General features: G+C 36.8%; 2 protein-coding genes across 2 annotated transcripts; one reads left to right on the top strand and one right to left on the bottom strand.

Annotated features, from left to right (window-relative positions):
- On the top strand, nt 1–1,704 carry LOC104709177 (UDP-glycosyltransferase 78D4-like). The gene is given in 3 exon segments (XM_010425831.2): nt 1–459; nt 785–1,193; nt 1,195–1,704. Coding segments are annotated over 3 exon segments (1,338 nt in total). The 5' UTR covers nt 1–2; the 3' UTR covers nt 1,667–1,704.
- On the bottom strand, nt 2,449–10,494 carry LOC104705996 (protein EXPORTIN 1A-like). Its single transcript, XM_010422110.2, has 32 exons — nt 10,396–10,494; nt 9,622–9,738; nt 9,343–9,435; nt 9,200–9,271; nt 8,939–9,046; nt 8,785–8,867; nt 8,513–8,651; nt 8,358–8,426; nt 8,155–8,232; nt 7,953–8,015; nt 7,817–7,861; nt 7,536–7,643; nt 7,304–7,402; nt 6,959–7,162; nt 6,800–6,859; nt 6,444–6,554; nt 6,062–6,159; nt 5,828–5,936; nt 5,496–5,561; nt 5,312–5,410; nt 5,152–5,232; nt 4,994–5,083; nt 4,762–4,847; nt 4,582–4,662; nt 4,309–4,491; nt 4,167–4,233; nt 3,947–4,057; nt 3,731–3,838; nt 3,509–3,646; nt 3,263–3,400; nt 3,059–3,163; nt 2,449–2,963 (listed from the first exon to the last, which is right to left on the bottom strand). Exons 1-32 carry the CDS (start codon nt 10,492–10,494, stop codon nt 2,841–2,843), a joined length of 3,231 nt encoding a protein of 1,076 aa, XP_010420412.1. The 3' UTR covers nt 2,449–2,840.

Genomic DNA, 11,554 nt, shown 5'->3' with positions numbered 1-11,554 from the left:
CCATGGCCAACTCCCACGTGGCATTTCTCACTTTCCCATTCGGCAGTCACGGTCAGGCTATCCTCGCTGTCACCCGCCGTCTTGCCACGGCAGCTCCATCCACCGTCTTTTCCTTCTTCAACACTGCACAATCCAACTTGTCGTTATTCTCCTCCCATCGTCCAGCGAACATTCGGATCCATGACGTGTCCGACGGTGTTCCTGAGGGATACGTGCTCTCCGGGAATCCACTGGAGGCGGTCGAGCTGTTTCTCGAAGCAGCGCCGGAGATTTTTCGGAGAGAAATCGCGGTGGCGGAGAATGAGGTTGGTAGGAAAGTGACATGCATGCTTACAGACGCGTTCATCTGGTTCGCTGCTGATATGGCGGCGGAGATGAAAGTGTCGTGGGTTGCTTTCTGGACTTCAGGACAAAACTCGCTCACCGCTCATCTCATCAGAGAAACCATCGGTGTCAAAGGTGTTTTTAATTATTATTTTTTTGGTCATTAAACATGCTAGTAAAGGTTAAAAGAATCATGTCACGGCGGATCCGCGGACGAATACATAACCAAATGATCCAGCAGATAATTATATCAACAACTACTAAAACAAATTCATAAGCAGTGTGGGGCACATGCCCAACCTACTCTTAACGTAGATCCGCCAATTAAAGGTTATTCAATTTTTTTTTTTTTTTTTTTAGGTTATTCAAATTTAAACAAACGTAATTACAATATTCCTAAGAAAATATATATGTTGTTAACAGTTAATTAATGCTCTGATCGATACTGTCTAATTTACAGAAGTAGATGGACGTATGGAGGAGACATTAGGGTTTATTTCAGGAATGGAGAAGATCAGAGTCAAAGACATATCCGAAGGAGTTGTGGTTGGGAATTTAGACTCTGTTTTCTCAAACATGCTGCAGCAAATGGGGCTTGCTTTGCCTCGTGCCACAGCGGTTTACATGAACTCTTTTGAAGATCTAGATCCTACATTGACTGATAACCTCAGATCGAAATTCAAACGTTACCTGAGCATCGGTCCTCTCGCGTTGTTATTTTCTACACCGGAGAGAGAGACACCAGTGCACGATCCTCACGGTTGCTTGGCTTGGATCGAGAAGCGGCCCACTGCTTCCGTAGCGTACATTGCCTTCGGTAGAGTCATGACACCGCCTCCTGGAGAGCTTGTGGCGATAGCACAAGGATTGGCACTTTAAAGTGCCTTTTGTTTGGTCGCTCCAAGAGAAGAACATGGCTCATTTACCAAAAGGGTTTTTAGATCGGACAAAAGAGCAAGGGATGGTGGTTCCATGGGCACCACAGGTGGAGCTGCTAAACCACGAAGCAATGGGTGTCTTTGTGTCGCATGGTGGGTGGAACTCAGTGTTGGAGAGTGCGTCCGCAGGTGTACCGATGATTTGCAGACCGATCTTCGGGGATCATGCACTCAATGCAAGATCCGTGGAGGTTGTGTGGGAGATTGGAATGACGATTATTAATGGAGTTTTCACAAAAGATGGATTTGAAGAGTGTTTGGATCGCGTTTTAGTTCAAGATGATGGCAAGAAGATGAAGGGTAATGCTAAGAAGCTTAAAGAACTAGCGCAAGAAGCTGTTTCTACGAAAGGAAGCTCCTTTGATAACTTCAGAGGGTTGTTGGACGAAATTGTGAAAGTTTAATTCAATTAGAGTTTGAATAAATAAAGGGATAAACCACACATCCACTACTAGCTAGTTGACTAGTTGTTATCTTGCTATGTGGGCGGGAATATGTAATATCGATATATTTTCTAATTTTATATGAGTAATATGATTTTATGAATGTAGAAACTTAAAGCATGTCCGAACTTAAAGTTTAATTCTTATGATAGAAAATAAGAAATATAAGAGAGAGTGATTTTTCAGTTGTCTAGTTATAAATTTTAGAAAAATACTTAGGTTCACCCCTCCAAGTATTACTCTATATTTTATCTTTTAGGTAATATCTAAAAAACCATGAACTCTTATAAAGTATGAAAATATAAGATATGTTTTCATAATTTCGTTCATGACTATAATTCTTTTTTTTTCTTCTACTGTTGTTGTTGACGTTGTTGTCAACAACTCACTTAAATTTAAGAAACTTTAACGATGATTTGCATGCATGGGGAATATGTAATAAGATCAACTTGAATATATTTCGTATATGAATTTTTCAGTTTAACTAGGAAAAAAAAAAAGTTTAGAGAGCAAATGTGAACTTAGCAATTAGCAAAGGGGAGTATTATGTAGTGTAATTGTAGTTTTAAACTGTAGTTTTGCTATTAACATGGATAAACAAGTTGATTATCATATGGTTGACAAAAAATTTGGAGCACATTTTTTTAAAGTGACTGATTTCAATGAGAAACCTTACAAGATAAGATTATAGTAATAGAATTAAGAAAATCTTACAAATTAAAGACCCCCTAAGGGATATAGAGTTAAAAAAAAAACATCTTGAATTTTAAACGCGAGTTATCTGGCAATAGAAACAAACCCGAAAAAGGTCTAATATTTAAAGCAAAGCAAAAAAAAAGAGCCAACCATATGATAATGATAACTAGAGAAGAACCCTAATGTTTAAAATCTACATTAAACCCAATTAATTATCCAAAACAAAGACACTAATTTATCCCCAAAAAGATCTCTGTTTTCTTAGCTTTTCCAATCCTCAAAATCGAATTGAGTCTTCGAAAAAAGGCAGCAGCAGAGATACAGTCGGGGAAAATAATCTCTCCTCAACACTCTTCCTGTTTTCAAAACCTACTATTACAAAAAAAAAAATCCAATTCAGGGAGCTTCTTCTTCTTTTTCTTGTATAGCCTTCTTAATTTTACGAGTCCACCATCTCGTCTTGAATCTCATTAGGAGCAATTAGCCCAGGAATAGAAAGCATTCTTTGACGCTCTCTCTCTCTCTGCGCAGCTGCTTCCTCCGCATATAGATCTTTGTTATCCTGAGATTAATATTCAACAAATTGACTTAGGCTTTATCGGTTTTGACTTCTTTAAACCAATTTGAATGGCTTTGCAGAAGACAATTTAAAATTACCTGAGCGGAAAATTCCTTAGACTGGACAAGGAAGTCACGAATATTGTTCTTGAAACCAGACGGGTCATTTCTTGACTCGTAAAGTCCATTCACAAATTGTGTGACCTGTAGAGTACATTTATTGACATTAAACTATACAGATTTGGGAAGAGGAAGCAAGAAGAACAACTGTAAAATCAACTTCTCGTTTTAGTTTTTATTTACCTCTGCTGTAGTCATGTTGGGGAATGAAGAGCTCAGTAGCTTAATGGTGTATTCACGAACAAACGCAGCGTTGTCAGGATACGGGTAAGGTACGGTTGCAGCATCCCACAAAGGTTCCGTCAAAGAACCGCTCTCAGCCTGAAATATATTATCAACGAACATCTGAGTGCATAGAACTACCCATTCCCAAGCAAACAATTACTTAAGTTATCAAGTAAGATACAATTAAAGAAGAGATGGTTTTACCAGGCAAAACAGATGCTGCAGCACCAACACATGCAGCTTGAAGCCAGGCTTATGGAAGGTATCGGTCAAAACGGCAAAAATTTCTTGCTCGATTTGCATGAAGTATGACCGGTAGAATTGAATGCAAAACTCGGATTGCTGTCACAATCAGAGGCAAATGTTAGAGCAGGCATAACATATGCCACAAACACAGAGCTAAAAGAAGGAAAATAAACACCAAACCTGAAAATTTTTCAGCATCTCAAGCAAAAGATTAAGCCCAGTTTCAGCAATATTTCTCTCAGTATGTCTAAATGCCCAGATAATTGAATCCATCACTAGCTTCAGTTGCTGTTGCAAAATGACAAGAAAGTCAGAAGGACAAGCATATAATGAGAGAAGGCCACAAGTCCTTCGATCACGTAGAAGTATAATATATGCATGAATATATTCACTAACCGGAGTTGACAACTTTATCAAGGCAGGGAAACAAAATGTAGCAATTGCACGAAGTAGTGAGAAAAACTTGAGGCGATGTTCTGGATAATCCTCGAAGTTCTTAGTTATCATCTGCAGAAAGATGAATGAAAGGTGTCAATAAAATATACAAAGCACATGTAAGACTTCCATGCAAGTTTTCTTTCAGCCAGTCAAATACACAATTCATAAAATCGGTTACCTCCAATGTACACTGGAATACAGCTTCAAATATGTGAGGCACGTCTTCTAACATTGTCGCCTTGTACCTGAAAGAAAAAATCCAAATATAATACTGCAGCTAGTCAATTACCACACATCAACAAATAAGAAAATAGGCATACTTGTTTATAATCGTTGCAAAGAGTGAAAGAACTTCGGATTCCCTAGCATCAGGTACATTCCTCGCATAGTCACCAAGTACTGATTCCATCATTGGCGGCACAAATTGTTTCCCTATGTGTGGTTGATCTTCAGCTTTGTCTAAAAACGTTTCTATCAGCTTAAGGGTTTCCCTCTTAACAGATCTGTATATCAAAGATTTACAATATAAATTATTCCAGTTTTAAAACAACGGCATCTGGAACTGTGTCTTTGGTGCAAAATGCCATCCAAACCTTAGGAGTTTTACAAAAGACGTCTTGGAAGCATATGGTCCTCCCTCAGTAATGCTGGTTGACACAAGCTCACTGTACATTCTGGTGCAGCCATGGCAAAAATAAATTGAACATCAAGTAAAAGAAATAGAGAAAGTGTACTATGATTATTAGCGCTATATCGTTGTGTCACGGATTTACCTGTATACATTTAACATATCCAAGAAGATCAAGGAAATTTGGGTTAAGAAGTATGTTCCCAGTGAAGTAGCAGCACTAGTATTAGTCTGCAGAGAAAAACACGTTAATAGTTGGACCTTGCAATCAAATCACAATTACCTAAACAACAAGAGATGCACAAACTCGGCTATTATAATGACATGAATTCACGTGATGGAATTATGAATTGGGAGGAATGGGCAAGAAATCAGACCTGAAGGATGTTAAGCACTGTACGTATCACACCTGGATCCTTGAGGAATTCTACACTTTGGCGTGCCTGTCCTATGATTTCTGCCCATTTCTACATTGTATAGAGGAACAGTTTTAGCCAGATATATAAACAAAGCGCCACATATTCAATTAACAAACCTGGTTGGGGAGTGTCATCAACCGCTGGAGATACTCATCTCTCTTCTGAGGATCTGATTCTGCTTGGATCATATTACCAACCTGGAGAAAGTAAAACAATGAAATCACAACAGCAAAACAGCTCTGATTGGCATGCAAGAAACAAACTTGGAAAACTTACTGATTCATAAAATGAGTGAATTTGATGTGGCTCAAGATCTTGAACAGTTGTTGCAAGGCCTGATAGAAGTTCAGATACAAATGGTTCATTCTCTCCAACCTGAAAGCGCAAAAACTGTAATTAGTCTCTCATTCAGAAGACAACGGAAATATTTAAGGTGGGAATTAGAGACAGCGATACATACCTGTATAATAACAAATTTCCGCTTGCACTTTTGAACTATTTTCAAAAATGTATCACAGGCCATGTCCTGAAAGGGGAAAATAAGTATTCAGTATCTATGATTCGGATAATGCAAGTTCTATAGTTTATGCACGAATACTCAGTAAAAACAAAAGCCTTCAGATGCTAGCTTAAGAAGACTGTGCATCGTGAACTAGTTTGCAGCAAATATAACATCCAGCATCTTATAAAGATCTTATTCAACAGATTTTAATAGCGAATAACGCATCATTTAATCCGAGATTCCACTTGGAAAACTGTATCTCAGAATATCTAAAGGTTGGGACAAGCTACCTGAACACCGGGATGTGTCTCATGCATGAACTCAAACAACTTGTTCACTACTGTTTTCAAAAACTTCCAATGGGCCCTTAAGAATCTTGGATACTGGCCAACGACATACCTACAACCAAGCCAAAGAAAAATAGAATCTTTTTAGTCAAGTATAAATAAATCTTATGCCGCCTTGCGAAATATAGAAAATACAGCATGATAGCAGTACATCAACCTAGGCAGAAACAAACTTACATGATGTTGCTCGCAATGACGGCTTTATTGTCTTTTCCTTTGGTAATTTCACATAAATTCAACAAATCACGAATGACCATCACCAAAAACCTGTTTTCCTGAAGAAAAAATGGAGTTTAACAATAGTTGGCAACAAAAATGTTGAACAAACCTTCCCAAAACAAAACCACGAGCAGTCAAGCCGATATTGATATATCATGAAATGTGGGAAGGTAATGAAAGAAAATAATTTTAATAAAGGTTGACACTGTCAAAAAAGTAAATTATCTGGTAAACGAGTATGATATTTCTACTGTTATGAAAAGGTACAGCATTACAAACAAGAATGTCTACTGATATGAAAAGAAAATGGAGTCCAGCTAATCTCTAGCATCAAATTTACCTGATCTTCAGCCATAGATCCGGAAATAGACCCAATAGCCCAGCACAAAGTGTTTAAATTGTTCCATGCCCATTCCTCCCCGCTTAATTGTTTGTTTAGCTTCCTCAACATCTTTAAAAGGAGCAATCAGAAGTTCGCATCAGCAAAACATCATGGAACAGACCAAAGTAAGCATCTCATACCCAATAACACACCCATATTTAAATTGCTAAATATAGGGTACTATTATAGTAGTTCACACTATAACAAGGAAAAACTCATTTCATAAAAACCATACTTGATCATAACCCTCTAACTGTTAACCCTCAATATTTCACAAATTAATATAGACCAGTATCATCATGGTGACACTGCACCTGCTTCTCGGTATCATCATGGTCAAGGTGTGAAAGGTAGATTAATGTCTCCCGCATAATCTGCAATTGTTCAAACAAGAAATGGGGAAAAAATGAAAAAGGATTAAAATAAATAAATTTCCCTGAAGAAGAAAACATGAACTGAACAAGAATTGGTACCTTATACTGGACAAGAACATCATTGTCCTTCATGGTTTCACGGACGATGTTCCCATTTTCATCTTCAACAATAAGTACTTCTTCAGGCTTCGCCATGCGGTTAATCATTAACCCTCTTAATTTGGACATTGGGTTAGAATAAAGTTGACGCCGCTGCATGACTTGAGAACCAAGGCCATCAACCATACCAGGAAGGAAAGGCATCTGGAAACATACAAGTCAAAGCCCAAGGTGAGTGACCAAATCAAAGCAAGGAAAATTTAACCCATTCAAATATACAACCTTGGTATCAAGCTTATATAAAAGTTAAAAAACTGATCATATTAGTCAAGGAATCCATCATACCTGCAAGCCCATCATGCTTACACTTACAGCAGGGTTATCAGAATTATGATGTGCATCAAACAGCTCCAAGACCAACGAGTTCCAATAGTCCAAACAAACCTGCTCAATCCACAAGCAAGCAGAAACCGTCATCTTTCAGACACGAACAAAGACATAAGAGCATTATTAAGGAAAAAAATGAAACGTACAACAGTATTAACAGCAATTATATTAGCAAAAACAATTTACATACCTTAAATACTTCAGTGTCATCAACATATGATATATTAATGAGATACTCAAGACCAGCAAGTAATAAAGCGACAACTTCTGGCGCTGATTCTAGGACTCGAATATGAAACTACGCAGACAATAAAATCATTAAAAAGATTGATAGCAATATCATTAAAAAATAGATGATGAAACAGTATATATTGGAAGCATTATACATAAACCATAAACCATCATTATACATATCCAGAATTCTATAAATCCAACATGAGATATCTAACTCCATAAAAGAAAACTATTTACCTTAAAAAAGGAGGTGAAAAACAGTGCCAGGTTCTGGATAAATGCCTAGAGATGACATAAGATACATAGTCATAACCTTGGTAAGTTACTCAAAACAATAGCCTGCCTTGAAACCAAGTGCTCAGAAAATACTTACTTGTTCGTCACCACTTCCATTTGAATAGGCCTCAGGGATCTTTGTACTCGGTGGGAGAATTGTCTGCAAGTACGAGAACAAATGTAGAGGATCAGACAAGAAGCAAAGACAAACAAGAAGTAGACCAAAAGCACTACATTAACTTAGTAAGAATGAACAAAAAGACAAAAAAAAATAGAGCACAAGAAGAAAATTAATTTACCCGCAGCTGCCCTATAAATATGGTGTACATGTTGACATATTGGACATTGTAGAAGTCCCCAAAATTAAGAGCTGCAACCTGGCAGACAAAAATCGACCCAATAGAGAAATAAATAATACATCCAATTGACAGTAGGAGTCAGGAAAGGCTGAATTAAAAGCTGGAACAGGAAAAAATTGAAGAGTGAGCTACAGTAGAGGTACCTCAGTCAGACATTGAAGAGTGAGGTTCCTATATGCTGGAACAGGAAAAAATTTAAGGAGGGTCTCGAGCTGTAAACAACCAGAACATCAATCAGAACAACATAAATGTGGTACGATTTAACATCAACTTATAAAACTTCTGTCAAGTATATTACCAAAGGAGACTCAAAAATATAACCCAATGGAATCCAGGAAAGATAGGCATGCAACGCAGACAGAGTTGCACGTATAAGATCCGGTCTTTGAGAGGCTGAGAGGACGTATAGGCATAACTCATGAATGAGTTTAAACTCGCTGCACATAGAAAAGCACAAATAGATAAATAATGAGAGACTCGCTTAACCAACATAAATAAGATACTACAGTTTGACAAAAAAAAACAAAGAAAAAAATTTCACTATGCTAAATTTGAGATTCTCGAATATACCTGTTCAGAGATTGTTTCAGCTCTTTAATCTTCTGCAGAGTCATTTCTCCTCGTGAGAAATCAAAAACCTCTTCGCTAAGGAGCTAAACAAAGGAAGAAAATGTTATATTTTTTCCAGTGAGAACTGATTATCAAATCATGTAAAAATTCTTACTTTCAAAATGGCCATGCAATTTTCGCAGATAGTTTCGCTAGTTTTAGCAGCCGCAACTAGATCAGGAATGAAGCTTGTCCACTTTGCCGGCCAATCATGTTTCACAATCTGTGCATTTATCACAATATATGTTATGCCAGAAGATAAAATAAGTCTATGGGTTGGATCAAAGTATGTAAGCATTAGCTAGCCAAACGAAGTAGATAAGAGAAACTGCAACTAATAAATGCATTGAATATTGTCAGGGAGTGCTGAAGATACCTGGACCAAAATGACATTTAGCTTGTTGACATAGAGCCTTTCCGATCTGAAAGATGCTTCGTTACTCGAGAGCTACAAAGTAAACTCATTGTTAAAACAGTTTCGTCAACGCTTCCCAGTTATATATCCAAATGTATATATACCTGTACAATGACCTCTGAGATGTAATTTTTCATTCCATCTCGTTGTTCAACAGGCAGTGCATTCCATCTATACTTTATAACACCTTCCAGAACCTGAGAGTCGATAGCAAAAGAATATTTGCTTGTCAAGTAGTTCAACAAAACAGTTCTAATTTACAGTTACATACGGAAACTTGGAACCACTGTGCCAAACTAGCTTAGCAGATAAACAAACATGGACAAGTGATGTAAGAATTATATGAAACGTGGCCATAGAAGAAGAAGGCTAATAAAACTGACCTGAAGAGCAAAGAACTTGGTATCCATGCTCTTGGTGTTTTGTAGAATGTGGACAACTTGAAGCCACATATCTGGATTAGCCTGCAAATCCCGCAAAATCTGGTCCGCAGCAGCTCTCTGAACATGGTTTGGGAGCAATGTGGATTAGTTCCAAGGTGAAAAAAAAAAAAAAAAACTCAGATACGAATGAGGTGAATGTTGACACTGAAGCAGAACTATCGGATTCAGTAATCAGAAAACAAAATTATCATAGCAAAAAAAAAAATCGCTATATTACATGGAGAAATCAAGGGTAATTAAGCGCCAGATGAACTCAAACCCAGAAGATAAAACTTCAAATACGATTGGAAAATTAATAGTTTCAGCCAATGCTACACCGGTGAAACTGGAATACTCAATCAAGCATGAAAAGATCGGTGGACAGAAGAACACGGGACTTAATTTCACCAAAGGAAGATCTCAATAACGCATTTAGAAGAAAGAAAGAAAAAAAAGCGAGTTTCAGAATGAGCAATTAAGACCCTGAAATCCATATAGAAAAAACTCGAGCGGGGCCAAAAAACACAAGAGAGTCTTTAGAACAAAAACGTATCAGAGAGCCAAAACCCTAACAAGGAAACGCTCCTAATTCCTACTCATTACACACACACATCCCAATCGAGAAGAAGAAGACACTCAAAACGATTAACAAAACCCGCAAAATATACTAAATGATTCGTCCCAGCCACTCAAAATATCCGAGGAACAAGTCAAATAGCAGATAAATTGAACAACCTCTTCCTTAGATCCGGTAACAAAGAAGGCCGCAACAGTGGCATCGAGCACAGCGACGTCAATCGGCTGGCTCAAGTCTCTTAACTTCTCAGCCGCCATGGCAGAGAGATGTGGGCAAGCAAAGTTCGCAGTTAGAATCTTCTTCCGGTGGTCCGATAAGACTATTATTAACAGTGAACGAGAGAGACGAAAACCCTAGGAGAGAGAAAGAGAAAAGGGGACAAAAATCTAGAGAGAGAGAGAGGGGAAGGTTTCTACAGAGCGAGAAAAGAGGGGACGTATATATATATATATATATAGAGAGAGAGAGAGAGAGAGAGAGAGAGCTTAAAATTGACGCAGGGGACGGGGAGAAAACGAGTGACTTTGTTGAAATCCTTTATTTTTTTTTTAATTTTCATCTTCTTCTACTTCTTCTTTCCTAATTTATTAAATTAGGAAACTTAATTAATTAAATTTGAATTGACATTCAATAGTTTACTAAGACTTTCTAATTTTTAAAAAATTGTTCTGAGACCCTTTGTTTAGTAAAGATTTTAATAATTTATTTAAGTTTTTTTTGTGTTATTTCAATTGATGGAGAAAAAGAAACTTCAGAAAACAAAACAGCTTTCAAAGATTTGAATTTAAACATTCATAAAGGAATACAAACTTCTTTTCCTGTAATGCATTTTTTCCTTCTTTTATTTCTTTATATAATCTTGAGTTAAGTGTAAACTAATTTCTTTATCTGATGTCATATGATAAGTTTTTAACCATTGAAACACCATAGATTGGTCTATTTTTATTTTGTTTAAATTCAGTGTTACTAAAATCTTAAATATCTAAAAAATTAGAGTTCGCGTCAAATTTCTATTCGCGCCAAAAAAAAATACAATTATAAATTTTAAAATATTAAGTCACCATAGATTAGTTCTTCCTAAATTATGTTATAGATTCAAGGTTATCAAATTTTCAATTTCATGCCAAAGTCATAATCTCTCAATACCATAAAAAGTTTTTTTAACAATTAAAAGTTTAAAACTCTATAAATTAGTTATTTTTTTTACTTTTGAATATATTTAGACATTTATATACACACACAAATCGCGCCAAATGTATATTTCACACCAAAATTAAAAATTGCATCAAAATCTGGTCTCACATTAATATACTGTAA

The sequence above is a fragment of the Camelina sativa genome, chromosome 8 (genome assembly GCF_000633955.1).
Source record: "Camelina sativa cultivar DH55 chromosome 8, Cs, whole genome shotgun sequence".
Classification (NCBI taxonomy): domain Eukaryota; kingdom Viridiplantae; phylum Streptophyta; class Magnoliopsida; order Brassicales; family Brassicaceae; genus Camelina; species Camelina sativa.
The sequence above is the reverse complement of the archived record's forward strand: the minus strand, read 5'-3'. Positions and strand labels throughout refer to the sequence as shown.